Here is a 21,956-nt window from a genome sequence, read left to right as displayed (position 1 = left end):
ATGTATCCAAGATACAAGAAACAAGCTGGGATTAACTCGAGAGAGTTAATAATTAAGTGATAAATAAATCACTATATTATAAATTACATATCTTACTTTCTTACCTAAATCAAGCAGGTAACTGAAAAGAAATAATTCAATCAAGAAAAATGAATTAAGCTATAAGATAATTACTGCCGGCATATGTGCATATAAGACCGGCGCGTGATCTAAAAAAGGATATATAGCGGAAGCTAAAAAAGAATAGTGAATTCTAGTGAAAGACAATATTTTAGAAAAAATAACATGGCTCTAGAAAGAAAGACAGAATCAAAATTAAAGACAACTTACATAATTTATTGGAGGAATAGCACGTTAAAACAACACTAAATACAGTGGTGCAAACACCACATCTTGAAGAAAAGAATTTTACAATTCTATAAAATTGGTTTTAAACTTTCAATTCGATGTATTTGGTTTATTAAATGGGTCGCGCGATTCCCACAAAGAGCAAAGGGGGAAATGTCTTACTTTTAATTCATGCATACTTGGGCTAAAAATAGATTAAAGGACAGGGTGTGAATTTAAAAGTGTGAGAAAGCCTTTCGTTTTGAATCTTTAATTAAGAAAAGGATTTACAGAAAAGGAATAACATAAAAATATTAATTGAAGCTTTTTTATATATATATATATATATATATATATATATATATATATATATATATATATATATATATATATATATATATATATATATTATATATATATATATATATATATATATAAATCAATGATATAAAAAGTATATATTTTTATGAAATAAACAAATATTTACATTTCTTAAGTAATAATATTTTGTGATAGGTCTTCCCAGAAATTAAATGAAGCGAGTGTATCGTGTATTAAACCTTAAATGCAATCAATTAATAAGTACGTATTTTTTTTTTAAAGACCACTTTTTTACTATGCTCCTACTTACTAAGCTCATTATTTGCTCATCTGATAACATATAACTACTTCCTACCTGAGAGAAAAAATAGACATTAGAAAGTTTCAATAACAGATCTAAAAAAAAAAGAAAAAAAGAAATGCCATTGTTTAAGGATTGTTAAAATGATTTAAAACGCGTTGGGCGTGAATTTATAATTGTAAAGCCCATTTTATGTCTCGGGTTCGTAATTCGTTGCTGTGTAATCACTTAATCAATTTTCAAATTTAATTGCACACAACGTATTTAAAAAGCATGCTCAGATTTATTACTTGCGAGCACGCATCGAAATTTTAATTTTAACTGTAAAGCTGTGTGTCAAAGGCTCTCTTAATTTAATGTGAATTTGATGTAAACCTTAATATTTTATGTACAAAATTTCGTTTTGCACAAAACTTCTATTTCGTCTCAAAAATGTATTTTCATCTAATTTACATCGGATTTTTTGAAGGGCTAAACAAGATGGAAAGGATAATTTCTAAGATAATTACCAAAGTTTTAGTAAATTTTACGTTAACAATGAGAAATAACTATTTATTCCTAATATATTTTACATTTTTTTTCTTTGATATGGAGACTATTGAAGAAACACTTCTTCTCTACAAATATTTGCTAATAGCGGGATCAACAACTTATTAATTCGTCTGATTTATGTAAACGTTTATTATTATTGTAATTTACGTTAGGTTTTTATGTATAGTTTTATAAACCTTCCTTTGCCTGGATAGAGAACATCTAATCTTCTCTAAAACTTGATAGCAATAATTTAATATTTTTCTATTACTACGACTACTATCCGTTTCTTTGTAATTGTATTTTATATGAGGCCATATTTAGTTTATTGTAAATGGTAATTTTATAGCTATTTCATAAACATTTTATTACAAGTGGATTAGGGAAAGGTGTATTTACAGATATTCACAATAAATAGCATGGAAATTGTTTATTGGGAAGTCATTGAAAGGAATTTTAGTGAATGGTCGAATCAGAGAATCAGTTCATAAATTAATAAAAATGTTTATAAACCCATAAAGGTTACTCAAGTCGCAGACAAAAATTTTTTTTTTTCTATAGTAATTTTTACAAAATGGCATATATTGAATGGTAAAACACTAAAATATTATTTAAACATGCACAATTATAACAAAAAAATATGGAAGATACTCATACTGTTCATTCATAAGAACAATTTAAAAAAATATTTTTCGAAACTAGTAAATAAGCATCAGAATTTTGTTAACAACAATGTTAACTATATATAACAGGTGACGAACGTTCTTTTATAGCAAATTGAAAGCTACAAAAACCTATTTAAGATCTACAATGACACAAATTCTAAATTCTTTGGCAAAAATTTCGATCGAAAATAAAACCGTTTAACAACTAAATTTGAAAAGTCTATAAAACTGCTTGAATCTACTAAAGTACGAAATTTTTTTTTTTAATGTTTATACTTATATGTTTGTAGGTCCGAAAGTATTATGCTCCTTAAAGATATTTGTTCTAGAATATTTTAAGTAATATTCTCATTAATTAAACTATCTGCTTTTTTTTTAACCTTTCAATGTTTTATTGTTATTTTTTTTTCATGCTTATTAAATCATCATTTGGGTTTGACGTAGATTTAAAAATTTTCTGGTAGAAAAAAAAAACAATTTTATACATTATTACTACTGTAGCCCGACAATTCCAGGGAAAAAATAAGTTATTATTTTTTTTAAATTCAAATTCATTTTCCCAGTTTGAGTTAAGGGAGAAGTTTTCAGTATTGCCCTGGGCGTGAAAATGTCTTCCGGCACTGATTCTGGGCGATCCTTAAATCTTTTAAATTTATAAATATATAAATGAATGTTTGTCTGTGTGTATGTCTTTTATAGACTCCTAAACCATCGGACGGAAAACGATGAAATTTCCCATACAGATAGTTTCAAGCACGAGGAAGGTCACTGTCAACATTAGAACATTCTGAGACAAATCGTTCTTGCAGGATGAGCGAAAAATGAAATTGAATTTTCTGATTAGTTAAGCGTTAGCCATTGTTTTAAAATTAGCGATTCAATTTTCACATATTTTTAAGATAACATCAATAACAATTGCTAGCTTGTAGCTCTATTTGAACAACAAATAGTTTATTGCATGCGTATTTAAATATTTTATATTCGCTGTGTCAGATGAATTCGTGATCGCAACGAACTATAGGGGGCGTTGTTGTATGAGACGGATACCTGCGATTTCTATTTGAACAGTCATTCAGTTACTCTGGAGACGTCTTTAATGTAGCATTGTAACGCTCCTTCTTTATTGTGCCTTATTAAATTTAAAAAAGAAAAAATGTTTGATATTCTTTCTTATGCAAAAGAAAACAAAATGGTAACTTTTTTTTTAGAGAAGGAACATCCAAAACACATCGGAAAAATATTTGTAAATAAACAGAAAAAAATATGTATCTTCTTATTAGAGTTAAAACCCAATGCCTGAGATATAGTTTTACTAAATAACATGAAAGGCCCATTTAAACTTTACATTCCATAGTTTTAAGAATCATATTACTTCAAACATTAAAATGAGCAAAAAGTAGGACATAAAGCCTCATAATTTTATATAATTTAATTTTGTAAACAAAGTTTTTTGACAACAATTTATATCAAAAAATTTTAAGTATTAATCTCCGCTGTGAGATTGTTCTTGACACCAACAAGAGTTTCACTAGCAACTTGTCTAGTTTTTGGGAGCATCGGCATCCTCGCTAGATGCTCGGCTCTACGTGGGGACTCTGAGGTGAGGTGCTACTGGAGTGCCCGACATCTGTTAATGAGATAATGACTTTTTTCTCTTACTTTTTGTTCACCTTTTTCTTCACTGTTTTTTGTAAGAGTTTGTCATCTTTTTTTGCCATTAGAAATTTTAAAAAAATGAAAAAAAGAATAACATCAGTGATAATGTCTAGATTATAGCTCTATTTGATAAAAAATAGTTAATTGCACGTATATAAATATTGAATTATTTTATTATTCGCGATGTCAGATAAATTCAATGAGCATCATGATGTGGTAATATGCGTGGGTAAGGCTCCTATACTATCAGAGCTGACCTATCAAGCAATATTGGAGCAAAAAAGTTCACAAGTTAACATTATGTTAGTATTGTGCTTATGTTAGCTCTTTGGGGCAAAAATAGATGATGAGTCGGCCTGTCTAATTCAGGGGCTCTACGCGTGGGCTGCATCACCGAATTTATACTTTTAAAGTTCTCTGTTACCTCGTTTTTTTTTATATATTTCTTTTAAAATATTTTTCCAAAAAACTGTTTATTCAAAATATTTATGTATTTAAAGGTAAAATTAATGGGAATGTTGTATTTATTTGTTTATATGAAACGTAAAAAATCGCCTCATTATTATTAAGGCCAATGATGCTTAATCTATGCATATTGAAATAGAAATAAGCTTTGTACTAGAAAGCAGAAGCAATGGAGTTAATCTATTTATTTGTCTAGAAGAATCGTAAGAAATCGTCATATTATCAATGGCGACAATGATGCTTAATTAATGTTTGTAATTTGTTAATTGACATAAGAAACTGATCAAAATTATTGAAAAAATATTGGTGAAAAGATATTTATTAATTTTGAATTGGCATATTATTACTGACACTAATGCTTTTTTAATATTGATAATGTGTATTAATTGAAATAAAATAATATCAGCTATGCGCTAAAAAGCAAAGTTAAAGTAGAAAAGGTAAATAAAAAATTTGCTTAGGAAAACCGTATAAAATCACCATTCACAGATGACGCTTAATTCATATGTATCCCTGACGGTAATATGTACTACTGGTATTATACTAATTGGTGCAGTTTTGATAAGAATTCTACAATGGGTTTTCCGTGGTTTCAGAAAATATTTTTCCTGTGGTAGCAAATATAGTTTATTAATATTTTAATGAATGAGAACAAAAGAACTTTGTTCTTTCACTTCTAAATATTTCAATAGTAAATTAACGATTAGATAGAGCAGTGTTTCCCAAAGTGTGGTACGCGTACCCCCAGGGGTACGGGAACAGTTTAGCGGGGGTACACGTTCGTATGCGAAATATCTTGCAACAAACGGAAATTTCAAAATTTTTTATTTAAAAACAAAACTAGCCATGAAAATTTACAATTACTTTTTTTTTCTATTGGTTATTTTTTGCAGAGATAACAATTAATAATTAGTGGTGTCAACTGCCTGTTGTGATTTTCAAATTTTATGCAACTTTTTTACAGTAAAAAATCATTCACTTTTTTATTAGTGGTACACAGCATTACGAAAAATTTAGAAAGGGTACACAAAGGTCATAAGTTTGGGAAACACTGAGATAGAGAAATGGCCATTCTCCAAAATCCCTATCAAGTTCTAATAGGAATTCAAATTTTTTTAAAAAAAATTTCGACTTTACTTGGCTTTCACTGACAAATATATTTTTCACGAAACTTAAATGTCGAAGGGTTACGTAATAAGTACCAAATATGCTAATATAGATATAAATTATTATACTGATATATTTCGTGATGATTTAAACAGAACCAATACTAAGTCGTTTAGAAATCGATGCTTTAGATCGGCCCCTCGAAAAGGATATATAAGTTAATGGTAAGGATAATGGTAAGTTTTGCATATTATGGTTTAGCTGCGAGTAATAGCATCATGCCAAGTGATGCTAAATACGTTTTCTCTTTATTCTAATGGGACGAACTACAAAAAACAAGTTTTGCTTTCTTCAATAACGTAAAGCCACCTTAAAGGGCAACATATAATATTAAATAAAAGAAATGAAATTATTTTAGCTATATTAATTGAAAAACTTAGTGAAAGAAGCAGGTAAGTAACATTTTACAGAATGAAAAAAAAAGTTGTATCCGAATTATTTTATTACCAATTTAATAGAAGACGGGACTAATAATTTTCCGCTTTATTGTTCCTAATTTTATGTAAACCTAACTACCTGAAAAATAAAACCTTATTGCCTAATTTGAAATAAAAAATTATACTGGCATACTAAAAGTGTATGTGATTAGTTGTGTTAAGATTTAAAGAAAGGCAAAACCAGCGATTCATTAATTCCTTTAAAAATACCATTTACCAGGTTCTTCCATTAAGCTCTGTAATTGTGTCGCTATGCGCTTTTCACTCATGAGCATGATTTCGTAGTGTTTCTCTACTGTGATTTATTGATACTTTACTAATTTTTCATACACCCCATGCGAAGAACGGGCATTCAGCTAGTAAAAAATAAAATAAAGTTTCTACACAAAATTATTTTTAGAAATACTTTTCGTGCTATAATATTTATAAATTGTGTGACTATTTTGAATCAATAATATAATATCACACAATAATATAATATCTATAATCAATAATATAATATTGTCATTTAACTAACTAAGGTAATATTAATGAATATTATGAAAGAAAGTAAGAAATAACCATTATTATTTCTTGAAAATAGTTACTAAAAGGTAAACTTCCTATACTCTGTTGCAAGTTAAGAAAAAACCATTATCCTTATCCTAAGTCTAAACCTAAGCTCCCAGCACGCCCTTTGAAGAAACTCTCGCCGCGCCAAACCTCCGATTTTCGCCAATGACGTCACTGTGGCCCAAAGCTTGAACTTTTACATCAAGAACGAAGTGTTTGGTCTAACTAGCTCTAACTAATATTGGAGCATTCCTTTTTGTGACATATTCCAAGACATTCGTTATTTTCTATAATGATTTTCCTCAGTTTTTTTAAGTGAATTACAAAAAATTAAAATTAATAACGAAATGCCAGTTTGTGCGATTGCAATTTGCAAAAATTCTGATAGAAACACGCAAGGAAAAAATATAATTTTCCAGGTGTTCCATAAAGTAAATGAACAACTATGTAAAGAATGGCTTCAACGTTGCAAGAAGATTATGAAGATGATATGAGACGTTTCTTTGGATTATCGATTAGAATGATTTTAAAATTGTCGTACCTCTACCAAGTGCTCTCTTATATAAGGGAGGATTAATTGTTCCGTCAGCAGCATGGATGGAAGTATGCCAGGAATTTGAGAACATTTATCAAAGTGTGCATGGGACATTTTGCACAAAATCAAAAAGTGTCATCAATGAACTTATTAATGAATTAGAGGGAAGATATCCAGCTATGAATTAAATAGCAATACGCTTATTTTGTTTTTCAGAACCTTTATAAGAATTCGCCATCTAACTTGAAACCGCCCAGTTACTTCAAAAAGAAAGGCAGATGAAAAAATTAAAAAATGGATAAAGTCAAAGAAAATAAAAACTTAAATGAAAAGTATAAATAATTAATAGTAAAATTCTCCGAATTTCATAACCTATTTTTTAATGTAGTTATTCTAAATATTTATGATTTTTTTAAATCATATTCTTTTAAATTTAAACATCTAGAAACAATTGTAAAATTTCTAATATTATAATAAACCTAAATTATTAGTTTGTTACAATAATTAGCATTTCAGGTTGTTGTTTCCTAATGATTAAGTATAAACAAATTGCCATTAACAGCATATTTAAAAATCAGAATTCTAAGTTTAACCCAACTTATTTTATACAAATATATTTATACAAATATATTTATACTAATTATTGTTATCGAACAATATGTAACTAAAAAAGATATATGCCTTAAACTTTTTTTATAATAAAATAATACTAAAAATAAAAGTTAATAAAAATCAAAGAAGAACCGAGTTTTATTTGTAGTTTTATTGTCCGAGTAGAGCAGAAGCATGTTTTATTTTATTTTATAACCGCTGTTGAACAACCGACCCTATTTAGGATTTATGACTACTAATGTTCAACTTCGTAGCCTTGTAACTTTAAACTGAATTCAGAAGACAAGGGAAATCCTGGATCAAGTAATGGGAAAAAGTTGCCTTCGTGGATAACTTTTTGTTGCAACTGATTAGCATTTGCGTCACATGAAGATTAAAACCACGAAAACCTTCCAAGGTTAGCTTGGTGGCACGGGGACTCTAACCCATGATCCGTCTACCTTCGTTATTTTTTCACCTGCGCTGTGGTCGGTGCGAGCCGAGTTTGGAATTCGAATCCACCAACTATCGCTGGGATCGAATCCGGGTCACCTCATTGGGAGGCGAGCGCTCTATTCACAGAAACATGTTTTATTTTATTTTATAACAATCGTTGAACAGCTGACCCAGTTTTTGGGTTTACGACTACTAATGTTCAATTCCGTATCCTCGTAATTTTGAACCGATCCAGAAGACAAAGAAACTCCTGGATCAGTGCCCCCTGAGGTATGGTTTGTTATGGAAACATGGAGGACATTGTGACTCGACAGATTTAACGTGCATCAGTCACCATATACTACACGGGGAGTCTTTGGATGACGGGAATTGAGCCCATGTCCAAGAGGACGTGGGCTCAATTCCTGACTGAGGCACTGAGCCATGTCCAAGAGGACATGGGCTCAGTGCCCTACTAACCCCGCAGAAACTTTTTTTTAATCTATATAACCGTCGTTGAACATACCACTCTATTTTATGGGTTTACGACTACTAATGTTCAACTACGTTGCTTTGTAATTTTAAACCAATCCAGAAGACAAGGAAACTCCTGAATTCGCACCCCTTGAGGTATTGATTTGCTATGGGGATATGGAGAACACAAACTCTTGGACATGGGCCCAGCGTCCTACCGACCAGGCTCTCCCGGCCCATCAGCAGAAACGTGTTTGTTATAACTTGCAGAATTTTGTCACGTTTCTTATTAACTGTTATGTATTAGTTAAATTTCTGCGATTTTATGTGCTGTACGGATCGCCGCTGTTTTTGGTGTTCTAACTTAATGTTACATTGTGTTTTGCTGCGCAAAAAACTATAAGATTTAGAAACTTGAAATTTCTAAGGTGAATAGAAAGGCGTTGAGGAATTAATTACAACGGATTAAAAAAAAATTCCATTACTAGTTCGAGAATCACTGCTAAATTTGTTTCGACATGCCTGCTGAAATACAACTACAAAGTTGAAGTTTGACGTGCTGATAGGACCATTTTGAATTATGAACTTAATGAGATTTTTTTTTTCTTCTTAATTCCCATTTGTTCGAAAGTAGTTGCAATTTTAAGTGTTTTTTTGCAATTTTTTTTAGAATAATAATTATTTATCAATTGTTGTAGAAAAATTTATCTCTGTCGTGATTTTCTTTTCAAGGGCTCGTTCTTGGCTTAATGTTAATAGTAACAAAAAGAAAAAAAAAAATATTATGAAATAAAAAGTAAGAGAAGTCAAATGTTATCAGATGTAAATTTTAACATTTATATTTTAATTTTTAAAGATATACTTACTGAAAAGAGATAAGAACTGTTTCCAAAGGTAACTGATATGCAATATAAGGTTATCGTTAGTAAGTGAATTCTCGTTTATTACTTTTATCGTGTCTCGCATTGTGTACTATTCCTAATTTAATTTTTTTTTTAAAAATAGAGTTGGTTATTTTTTAAATCCAGCTATCCTTTCATTTCATTTCGATTTACGTATTAATAAAATGATGCCTTCATAAAATTATTATAAAAGCGCATTTTATAAACAAAATTATCTTTTTACTAATAAACTTATTAAAAAGGAATTTTTAAGATTAGAGCGGTTTCTGTCCTTGAAAAAACTGATTCTGAAAAAGAAAAGAAACAAAAAAAAACCCAACAAGAACAACAACAAAAATGAATCTGCGCACGGATAGGAACTGTTTCTTTCACAGCACGATCATATTCCTGACGAAGCCCACTTCCATTTGCAAGGTTCTGTAAATACGCAAAATTGTAGGATAGAGTCGACCAAAAATCGGTTCCAGCTACAGCCATCACCTCTTCTGTCTGAGAAGGACATTGTGTAGTGCGGATTAACGGCAGCGTTTTTATTCGAGATCACACCTGCGGATCTCCGTTACTGGCAAGCAGTATGAAGCACTTTTGCGTAACCACTTCCTTCGGGCACTTCAGCAGCGTCAGTGTGTGGATTGCACAATATTCACGCAAGAAACGCTCCTCCACACATTGCTACTCATGTGAAGCAGCTGCTGAGTGCTCATTTCGGAGACGATAAGAATAACCTTTATTTTCCGACAATGTGACCGCCACGTTCCCCTAACTTAAACCCGAGGGATTTCTGTCTTTTTGAGTACCTGAAGGATGTTTAAAGCGGGCGGACTGAGAATCTAGCCGATTTGAAGGCAAGCTTAACACATCACATCCATCCCGTCTGTGCAGATACCCCCCGATCTGTTGTGGTGCATGCCGCTTTACACTTTCAAGTAGCGGAACAGTGCGGAGGGCACATCGAACAACTTATACCTTAACCATCACTAAGATGTTTGTTCCATAACGCAAGTTCCATGTTTGTTCCTTTTTTTGAATTGTCGCTGTTAACACGTATTCTTGTCTTTACGCTAGAAAATTTTAAGTAAACCCCTGAACTCTACTGCTTTCTTCTACTGCTCTACTGCTAGCTAACAACATTCCTAAGTGTAACGAATCCGTTTCTGGCCTCTCCCCTGCTATTACCTACGCCACATATCGGCATATTTTGGAACTATTTTTTTCCGGATTTCTATATTTTGGAATAGCCGGATCGTATAATATGAGCCATATGACTTGAAATATACGATGTTGCTACTGATTCAAGGAGGGCAGTAGCACTAATATTATTTCAAGTTTCAATGGTTGCAGCCTTTAATTCTGCCATAGACTGAAACTGCTTCTTTTTTGGTGCATACAGCCCTACTCTGTGTGTGAAGATTACTGTTTCTTGGAGATTGAGGTCAAGGGAAAAGGTAGGCTATTCAACACGCGCACCCTATTATCCAAAAATCACAATAAAACTTTTTCAACGTAACTGGAGACATTATTTTTCTGGAAAATACTATTTGAGCCACCAATTCTCTTTTCAATTGGAAAAAATTAATTTCTAGTATTTTTTGGTAATCGTTAGCGTCTAATGCTGCTTGGCATGACAGATTAAGTTTACCCCATAGGTAAATCTTTCCCATATCATTAATAAGCCTCCAATTTACTATATAATACCATTTCTTTTCTCAAGCCATTTGCAATATCACACAAAACTGTTTGGACAGTCTAATTTTTTTCTACTTACCTTTGCATGTGGTTAGCTTTCAACATGGGTAGCTGTTTAATTTTTTTTTATATCGTAAATTAGTTTTTACGACAAATAAAGCGAAATATTAAATGAGAAAAAGAAATTACGCATCATCCAATGTGGAGGTTCATTAATGGCGTGGGAAGTCATTGGTTATGGTGGTAAACTTTTCCCCCATGTGGAACTGAGACTACCGTTTACAGAAAAATGCAAGATACCTATTTACTGCCTTTTGAAGAGAGAATTAGTTGCTTAGGTCGGATATTCCAGCAGGGCACTACTTCCTTTTAACTTTGAAAAACTTGCAAAAGTCGTGGTTTTCGGTTTATTGGATGTCTTAGAACAGCCTGCCTTTTTCCCTGATCACAATTAGTCACGAAAAACGTGAGAAAAGTATTCTCAGTAAAGCTGCAAATAACGAAGACATACATTTTCAGTCTTCAGCGGAATTGAAGGATGACATCATTAAAACTAGGGATGATATTAGTGATTAGGTAAATGGTATGTAGCATCGTATATTTCTAGTCATTTATAAATATGGCGGATATTTTGGTTATTAACAGAAGTAATTTTATTTCAGTGTGACACTTTTGATTCGAGATTTGAATTTTCCTGTCTAGGAGGGGCAGAAAGGGGGATACTCTTTCTGAATATGTATTTGCCCACATACTTTATTAATATGCATATCTTATTTCAATTGACTTATTTTGTATCTATTTTTGGAGCAAAATCAAGGTGTTTTTTTCGTGTGGGACTGGGACACACGGTGTAATTCCTTTATCGTATTATTCAATAAGATGCAGAAGTTCTTGCTTGTCGCAAAGATAACCAAAGCTCCCTTTAGCCAGCAAGTTTTTACAAGTTCTTATTTAATTATAATTGTTGAGCGTTAGTTCACTGAACTAACTGTTTCACCAACCCGCACCTAGATTACTGATTTTAGTTTCGAGTATTTGGTATGATGTGGTCGAATCAATTTTTTTTCTCCTTTTAAATGGCACCCAGGTTCCTTAGAAAGAAAAGAGAACGAGACTTTTTCTTATGTATTTGACTTTTTTTTGCAAAAGAACATAAGAATATTGATTTTGAATTTGCATAAATTTGGGTCGAAAACCGGGTAGTTATGTTCATAAATTAATAAATTTTAATACAATCAGAAAATAGTTATGAAAAGTTGAAAGAATATAATAGCTTAGGTATACACAGACTTGCGTTTACCCCCAATTTGCGTTTACCCCCAATTGATTTTTGGGGCAATTGAATCAAAAATGTGCCAAAATTGTTTTTCGAATATTTGTACGAGTGTACTCTTTTAGAATCATTGAATATTGACTTAGTTTTTTTTATCTAACTATTTAAAGGATCCTCAAACAAAACATACACATAAAACTTTATAAAGCATAGTTGTGAATTTTATTTTTATCCTGAACAAATTTTTTAGAAAATGGCACTGGTCAACTACACCGTAGTCATAATTATCCCACTTGAACATAATTTGTACCCTAGTTCTAAGAAGAAAACAAAAAGAATTCTAGATTCATAATTATTTTTTCATAAAAAGTATGAGTTTTCAATGAGAGAATGAAGTTTTGCATAGCAATCGCAAAATTACAGAGGTCTCACTGAAATTAATCTGCAAGTAACGATGCTTAGTCTTGTTATAAAATATTTTATTTTACAACCGTCGGTGAACAGCCGATCCAATTTTGGGTTAACCACAACTTATGTTCAACTCCATAGCCTTGTAATTTTAAACCCAGTCCAGAAGACTAAGGAACTCCTGGATCAAGTATTGGGAGAAATTTGCTTTCATGGAGGATTTTTTTGAAGAAACTAGCCCGCGTTTGCGTTACATAGAGAGGAAAACCACCAAAACCTCCCACGGTTAGTCTGGCGACAAGAGGATTCTAACCCATGATTTATCTACCATTGAGGATTGTTTACGTCAGCACTGTGGTAGGTGCGAGTCAGGTGCGGAATTCGTATTGACCAGCCAATGCTGGGATTTGAATCCGGTTCACTTCATTGAAAAGAGAACGCTCTATCCCCTGAGCCATACTGCTCTATGTTATAAAATATTACAAGATTTTTTTTTTTTTTTTTATAACGGCAGGCACTGAACTTTCGTTCTTCGCCTAGGAAGATGCCGGAAGTGTTACTCATTTAACGTTACCCAGTGGACACCTGTGAACCTAAGTCACGGAGGCGAGCAACATTACTCACGCCACACTGCCACATACCCGTTTATAGGGTGGGCCACATTCACACAATAGAGAACACACACAGAGAGAAACATCCATGCCCTGGGCGGGATTCGAACCCGCAACCACTGGCTTCACAGTCAGACATGCTGACCGCTCGGCCACCTGGCCGGCATATTAAAAGATGCAAATATAAGATGTTCTTCATTTTGGTGCTGATTCACGTGCAGAACCGTAACTTCTATTTAAATTTGCTCAAGCCCATTCAACAATACTAAATGAACTTCGTCTTCGTAGCTGTATGAAACTCACACGGTCTTCGTATGCAGTCAGCGATGACTCTCATGTCAGATCCTGAACACATTATGAGCACATCATCGACATTAAGAAACCCAGAAACAGCAATAAAATCATTGAAGTTGAGCAGTGTGAATGACGCTTAAAACGCTGCTTTAGAGATTATCTTCAGCTTAAATGTAAAGATCAGAAAAACTAAAAGTAAGGTTAACACCATAGACATTAAGGCAGATATTCCCTATATTAGTCCCCGGTTAACACAAAAATAGCAAGAACTTATATCAATAGCTTTAGCCAAAATTTCGATGCATGAGGAGACCTTAAAATCTCTATGTTAGTGAGACAATGTAGGCGTTAAATAAACAATGGCAAAATCAATTAGTTAATTAATAAATAAGGAAAATTCGTTTAGATAATTTACCGTAAATTAACTTGAAAGAAGTTGAATCCTATATCTGTCTGATGGAAAGTTTAGGGTAAGTTTTAAATCGATGCAGTTTTTAAAGTTGATTGAAGACTTTAAAAAAAGTCTTACTCAAGGAGTCCCACCAAATCATGTCAAAGAGCTACGATGACAAATATAAATTTTTTTTCTTCGAAACACTTGATGTTGTCTAGCATTAGCATAGCAGCATATAAATATGACTTTTCTAAAGATTTCAAGCATTTCCCATTTTCTGGAAAATGGTTATATTCATCAAATCTTATGTAGATGAATTAGTTGCTCTCTTGTACATCATAATTTAATGATTCTTTTTTCTTTCAGCCATTAAAACCAATGCTGTGAGAAAAGGGGATGATCTAATAATCAATGGAGGCAAGATGTGGATTACAAATGGCCCTCAAGCAGATTGGATGTGTTTATTAGCCAATACCAGTCAAGGAAATCCTCATAAAAATAAGTCATTAATTTGTGTACCTCTGGATTCACCTGGTTAGTGATTGTGTATTATTTAAAGAATTATAAATTCTATGTAATGGTCCGGTTTATTTCCCATGAAATATCATTCTATCTATATTTGGCTTTATCTCGCTATATCTGGTGCACATGCTTAAAATTTTTATGCAGTCATCGATCTTGAACTGATAAGAGGGGAGTTAATCTAAGGCAGGTGTGTGGGATATTTAGTTATGGGGTTAGATTCAGGTACGAACCTCCTGGGGAAAATAGTACTGTACCCATTTGTTGTATAAAGTTTTCAGCTTTTGTCTCAGAGAAACGAGTAAGAAATTAGTTGAAAAATTGCAAACGAAAGAAAAAGTGTTTAAAGAAAATAAGATAGAAAGACAAAACGTATGTTGGGCAGCTCATATATTTCCCACTAAATAAGCAAGTTTAATAAGAGATTTTATAGCTAATTTAAAATAACTATAAAAAATTTAAAAAAAACTAAAGGTAAACTCTTAAAGAAATTTTTAGAAATTATTAACAATTAATTTAATTTAAGAAATGTACAATTCTGTAGAATTATAGCATCATTTTGTTTGACTATTTATCTCTAAGTGCAAATGAGGATTAAGAAACTTAAATTTATTTTTACATTTATAACAACATATATGTTTTCCATAATAGGGTAGATTTTGTGAGAAAACGCTTGTGAACCTTATTCAAGAAATACTTATTCAAGAAACAGTTAAGATCATATTTTTATAGCGATATTATTATAGATTTCTTTTTATTTAAACTTTCATAGGTATCAAGTGGAATAAAATTCATAAATTAGGCACTCGGAGCTCTGACACCGCCCAGTTTTTCTTCGAAGATGTGAGAGTGCCCGCAAAAAATATTATTGGAGAAGAAGGAATGGGATTCGTGTATCAAATGTTGCAGTTTCAAGAGGAAAGACTTGCTGCTGTTTTGCCTGGTACATTTTTATTTTATTATATGTGTATATTTTGTGGAATATTAGGTACTGGTTAATTTAATTTTTAATGAGACTCTGAATATTTTTTATAATTTCAACCGCTTACTGGTTGCTAAAATTATCACTATATTTTTCGCCAATTGAAATTTATTTTTAATCAAGAATACGATCTCTGTTAATCAAGAATACGATCAAGTTTAATCAAGAATACGATCATTGTTAGTTAAAGGTCTCAGATTGTAACTGCAACTTTGTTTTTGGCAACAGTGCAAGTCCCAATCGTTTTTGGACAGCTACAAATAGAATTTATCATCATATCCAGACTTAGAAAAAGTTAAAAACTTGCTGGGAACACAAAATAACAATTAAAAAAATTTCTGCAAAGCAATTGATTAACTCATGTAACTAGTTTCAACTCTTTTGTCGCCACCTCTGTTTGGCGAAATTTGTTTGATAATCATGCACTTTTTAAAAAATGTTTTAATATTCATTAAACTCTTTATTGATTCACACAACAGGGATGAGTTTGGTAAAAAACTTAAAAAGGCTGAAAATAGAAATACAAAAACATCATACTCAAAAAGACTTTCTAAATAATTAAAAAAATACTTGGAATTTGAGCAAGAAAAAAACTGTATGTAGAAAGCATTTATCAACAGAATGTTTTAATAAAAATTGTGATTATTTATTAATTTAAATTGTGTGAGTATAAATTTCACTGTGATTTTTAAGTCACACAAATACGAATCTCTATATTTAGTTTAAAATTGTGTGAATACAAATGTTGTTGTTTGATTTTAAAATCGCCAGGATACAAATATCGATGTTTGATTTTAAAATCCGTGAATATACGAACCTCGATGTACGATTTTAAAATGACGTGAATACGATGTTCGATTTTGAACTTGCGTGTATGCGAATACCGATATATAATTCTTAAGTCATATTATTTCATCAAAAAAAAATATTAAAGTTAGTTATCAGAATATCTTTCAATGAACATCAGACATAAGCAACTTAAAAGTTGCTTTCCCATAATTCTGTGTAATTTTAAACTCTTTCAATTATTACTTTGTTTAACTAGTTATACATACTAAATAGAGTTGGTGGTGCTGAAGCATTTTAAGAGACATAACTTAGATAGTTGAGTACCTAAAAACTTCATTTTAACGCAGAAAAATAGATTTTGGTTGGCTTTTTAAGTTTTCCTGGCCATAATCTATTCAAATTTTTGGTAATCACTATTTGTAGAAAAAAATACAAAACACATACTTTTAGATGAGAATATATTTATTTTAAAAAAAATATAATGCAATGTTGTTGTTTTTTTAAATTTTTTTATACAATTTATTAGAGTAAGATTCTCAAAGCCCCCCTGAGTGCTTGGGGTGCCGGGGTACTGCTGAGGTGTGCTAATGCATAAAGATGACAATGTTGTGATTCCTCAGTAGAATTGTTTATGAGATAAATTTAAAGCTAATGATTAGATATTAGTCTCAGTCTTGTTTAAATATGATTATTATTGATTATTCTTACTGCGTCATTGTGTGGGTGTTTTATTACAAGTAGATATGACTTTGTTTATTTCAATTTAAAAATTGTGGTTTTTGTGTTATTATGAAATTAATTAAAATAGCATACTAACCTAAAATGAAAAAATATATATATACATAGTTTTTAAGAGTTAGTCTCGTATCTTTTTTTTATATTTAAAATTAATAAAATTGATTTTATAAAAAATTATTATTAATACTTTTATTTTAGATATCATCAATGATAATAATATTAAATACTGATTTTTTTACAAAGAAATATAATGCTTGAAAAAAATATTGTGCAATATTATATGCTCATATTGTTTAATAATAATTATATGATTTTCACGATACATTATAACCCTTTTATTAAAGATTATTTATATTTATTGATGTTAAAGTCTCAGCTTTTTTTTTCAGTTCCTATCAGCTTATCTAGATCGATTCAAGAAACAATTGATTATTGTAAAGAAAGAAAAGCATTTGGTCAACCCATTATCAACAATCAAATCATTCACTTTACCTTAGCTGAACTGCAATCTGAAGTTGAAGCTTTACGATCCTTAACATATAGAGCTGTTTGTAAGTAAAGACTGAATTTTCGTAAAGCATTCTATTTAAGCTATCTATTAAGCCTTAGGTAAAATTTGTTATAGAATGTCAAATAATATCAATTTGGTATTTTATGCGATATTTTTAAGTGTTTTTAGTGCATAGAAATTCCAATATATTTCGTTTGTGACCGTCTTAAGCTTTGAGGGGTTGTAGGATTAGCTTTTGCTGACAAAGGGAAAAATTAAGTTTGAACTATGTTTGCTTAAATTTTAAAAACTTTAAATAAGCAAAAATTGGAATTTTTAAATCATTTCATTGTGAATTCTTTTTTAGATTCTCCCCTTTTCTGTTAAGCTTAGGTAAGATTACACAATTACTTAGAAGTATGATAAAAATTTAAACAATTTCATTCCCCTTTCCCTCTACTATAGAACACAATTAACAATCAATTTAAAGCAGTTCAAAAGAAACCTAAACTATAGCAGTTTAGTGTTAAAATCATTGAGCTGTTTTACATAGCAGATTTTTTACCAGTTTCTTATAGTTTATAACACTTAATGGGTAGTAATCTGAATGAACTTTTGCATAGCCATGAAAATTGTTACGAAAATAGGAAAATTTTGTAAAATTCTTTTTAGATTATGTTAATTTAAGACACTCATTTAAATACACCTACAAAAATAAATACACAGTTATTAAATATCTATACAATATTTATTCTTGTGATAATTTATAATTTTTTTTTAAGGTTTGAAAATAATCTGCTTCTGTGGAATTTTATTGAAAAATTTACTTTTTAACTTATTTATTTACCTAATACTTTTACCGAAGTTTTTATTTTTATTGGTAAAAAAATGTCGCATTAACCCCTTGGCAATTGGTTAATTTTCAAGAAAAGGGTCATAAAAGTGTCTATTTTGCCAAATACACGTATTTGATTACTGCTAGTATCTAGTTTGAAATAAACTATTTACAATTACCTTAATAATATCTTGGTTCTACTACATGGTGTGTAAAATGAGAAATAAAATTTTTTCTGGGGAAAAGAAATGAATCAGTTTTATTTGCATTACTACTGAACACTCCAGCCCGCCAATATCATGGGAGCGAGAGATAGCGAGCGAAAACTCACCCTGTCATTTTTACGGGAGCGAGAAGGAAGGGGTTAAAGAAAACTCTTTTTTAAAAACATGTTAATAATTATAACGTAATAGTTTTAATAATATTTTGCCCATATAATTTATCTAATTTTGTTCATTTAACATCCATTTGGTTAAAAAAAAAAAGATCCTTTTAAATTTAGAAATATTTTGTTGTTTATATACATTTTACTAAAAATTAACATTAGAATGATGTCACATAATTCTCCCTTGAAACTGAAAAAAACTTTATCTTAGGACAAATCTTTCAAAAATTATATAACTTCAGAAATTATTTGTTTATAATATTCCCATTATTATAATAAAATCAGATAAATAACCATTCATTATCCAATTTCTTTCCACTCATTAACTAACGGGCCTGATTTATCATAAAGCCTGAGAGGCCTGGCCTAGGCTTCCTATGTGTTTGGGGCCTCCTAAATGTTAAAAATATTTTTTTGTGTGTAACTGGGAACCCATTGTTTTATTTTATTTTATAACCGTTGTTGAACAGCCAACCCAATTTAGGGTTTACAGCTACTAATGTTCAACACCATAGCCTTGTAATTTTGAACCTAATTCAGAAGACAAGGAAACTCCCGGATCAAGTATTGGAAAACATTTGCCTTCATTAAGGACTTTTTTATGCAATTTATTTGACTTTGTGTTACAGGAGCCCATTGTTTAAAAAGAACTTTCGTTACAAGAAATGGACTTATTCTGATATTTTGAGAAAAGTTGTGAACTAAATCAGTAACTTTCTGTTTTCGAGCATAGCTGCAAGAAAATTTCCCCCCTTTTCTTTTGATAGGTCTATTTATATTTGTTTGAGTGATGAGTTATGCATTATTGTATAAATATTTACCTAAACTTGATAACCAACAGAAATGTATTTTTTTTTAACAGCTAAAATGATAGATGGAGAAGATGTCACTCTCCTGGCATCAATGGCAAAATTAAAAGCTGGTCGACTTTTGAGAGAATGCAATGATAAATGTCTTCAGTTCTGGGGTGGAATGGGCTACACCTCTGAAGTAAGAATCAGCCGAGCATTCAGAGATGGGCGACTTCAGTCCATAGCTGGCGGTAGTGATGAAATTATGCTCAACATAATCTCTAAATACATGGGGATTCTACCAAAACCTGCAAAGTAACAAGATTGATTGGTCTGAATAGGCAGCCACTTGGTTCATTGTTTGTTTGATTTCATTATAAATCTTTATTTTTTTAAATATATTTCGAGTTTGTTATTGAAGAACATAACTAAGAAATTTTAGCATTTTATAATATGAAAATATGATGCAAATTTGTAGAAAGGGCAAATAACATTGGTAACAGTAGTTATTTTATTTTTGCAATGATTTTCCTTAATGTACATTTTCAAAATCATTGTCAAAATGCCTGCTGAGTATTCGCATTAGGTGTCTCAAATCAATATTTAACCAACGAAAGAACTAAAATGCTATTGAACCTCTGCAGAGGAAGTCGGGAACAAATATGTCGAAACCTGCTCGATTGCTAGAGGAAACAGAATTTGAAAAGCATGTATTGGGAACATAAAGTTTCACGAGAAAACCCAACTGGTTATGTTGTTTTCATCCCGCCTTCCTTTCTAGTGATTTCACAGTTTTTTTTATAGAGGTTTTAATTCTTCCTTGTTTTATTATTAACTTGTGACCCATAATATGTTTACTTTTCTTTACTTCATTCCTGACAAGGATTCTAAAAATAAATAATAATGGTGGTCATTATAGAATACCCTGTATAAGGATTACTCATGTTAATTTAAATTAAAAAAGCTAATTATTGTAATGTTAATGAATAGTCTTTTGATTTTTGATGTCTACAAATTAAAATAAAAAGCATGTTGATCATGGCCAACATGCATGCTGACATCATTTCGCATGTTGTTAACATTCAGAAATCAATAATATTTCAGAATTCATTAACATTCTACTGCATGGTTTGCATTCTATAGAAAATATTAATTCGTTCTGCCAAATCCTGGAGAAAGGCCTTAAATTGTTAACTGCTTCCCGACGTTTCGATACTTAATGCAGTTTAACATGCTCTTCTACATAATCCCTTGTTTATTAAAAACTATGAAAGTAATGTATAAATATTATTTATTTATTGATGTAATTATTTATGCTTTGTATATCTTATTACTAATGATTTTACGTTAGCTTAGTGTGTGTGTTGTATGACATTCAATTTGTAATGTTTTCCAAATCCTAATTTGTGTCTTCAAGGTGTCATACTCTCATTTTCTTAATTTTTATTAATTTGTAACATAGACATCGCTCTTAACTGATTTATACTTAGATATTTAATTTTGAAAAAGGAGCCATCATTTAGTAATTTTTTTAAAATTAAATATGAATGATTTTAAAAAGAAATATACTTAAATATTTTTAAATGAACAGTTATTTAAACAAATTTAATGAGTTTTTTTTTTGTCTTTTTAAAAATTATTTAGTCTTTTTAAAAATTATTAAAAATCTAAGTAAGAAATGCATATTAATAAGGAATGTTTTTTTTTTTAAAGTTTAATATGAAATGTTTTCAAAAATACATTTAATAGTTTTTTTACTTTTAGCTATATCCTTATTATAAAAATTTCATTATTGATCCTTTATTCTTGAAGGGGAAAAATTGTTAAATTAGTTATGCATAAAATGCTGTGATTAAACTATTTCAAGTTTTATTCACTGAAAATATACTTGCATGTACAAATCACTATGTGCCTTGAAATATAAATATTGTATTTTTCTTACAATTTTATTTTTGCTATTAATTTTATTCTGCTTTGAATAAAAAAAATTCAAATAAATTTCAGTGTCCTCTATTCAAGCATTTCACACTTCACTATCATTGAGCCACTCTTTTATAAGTAGCAAATTATTTCTCAAAAATTTAAAATTAAATTTATAACAAAATTTTAGTTAATGAGCGTAATAACATTACATAAATGTAACTTTTAGCAGATTACGTTTAACAATAAATTGTGAAAAATGCTCCTATGAAAGACATGGTTGCACGTTAACTCTAGAAAATCATAGATTCATCAATTAGAATACTAACAGTTATTTCTTTTAATATATTTTAATTGGACATTTTATGATTAGGTAAATTTCAACTTAAATATTTTAGGAAATATTTTAACTCAACAAACTGTTAAGTATTATTATATAGATAAATATGAGCTTAATTATATCTCATAAAATCTATAAT

At 30.4% G+C, this 21,956-nt stretch overlaps 1 protein-coding gene across 1 annotated transcript in view; it reads left to right on the top strand.

The window, feature by feature from the left end:
* The window catches only part of LOC107436781 (putative acyl-CoA dehydrogenase 6), a 43,192-nt gene extending 21,637 nt beyond the window's left edge, over nt 1–21,555 (top strand). Inside the window, exons 5-8 of the mRNA XM_087159026.1 lie at nt 14,392–14,559; nt 15,320–15,490; nt 17,446–17,607; nt 19,629–21,555. Of these exons, the coding sequence (XP_087015152.1) occupies nt 14,392–14,559; nt 15,320–15,490; nt 17,446–17,607; nt 19,629–19,876 (749 nt within the window). The 3' untranslated portion in view covers nt 19,877–21,555. The remainder of the gene's footprint in view (nt 1–14,391; nt 14,560–15,319; nt 15,491–17,445; nt 17,608–19,628) is intronic.
* Nucleotides 21,556–21,956: the final 401 nt, after the last annotated feature.

Source organism: Parasteatoda tepidariorum, chromosome 1 (genome assembly GCF_982258835.1).
Source record: "Parasteatoda tepidariorum strain Cologne lab strain chromosome 1, Ptep-v5.0, whole genome shotgun sequence".
NCBI lineage: Eukaryota > Metazoa > Arthropoda > Arachnida > Araneae > Theridiidae > Parasteatoda > Parasteatoda tepidariorum.
The sequence above is the reverse complement of the archived record's forward strand: the minus strand, read 5'-3'. Positions and strand labels throughout refer to the sequence as shown.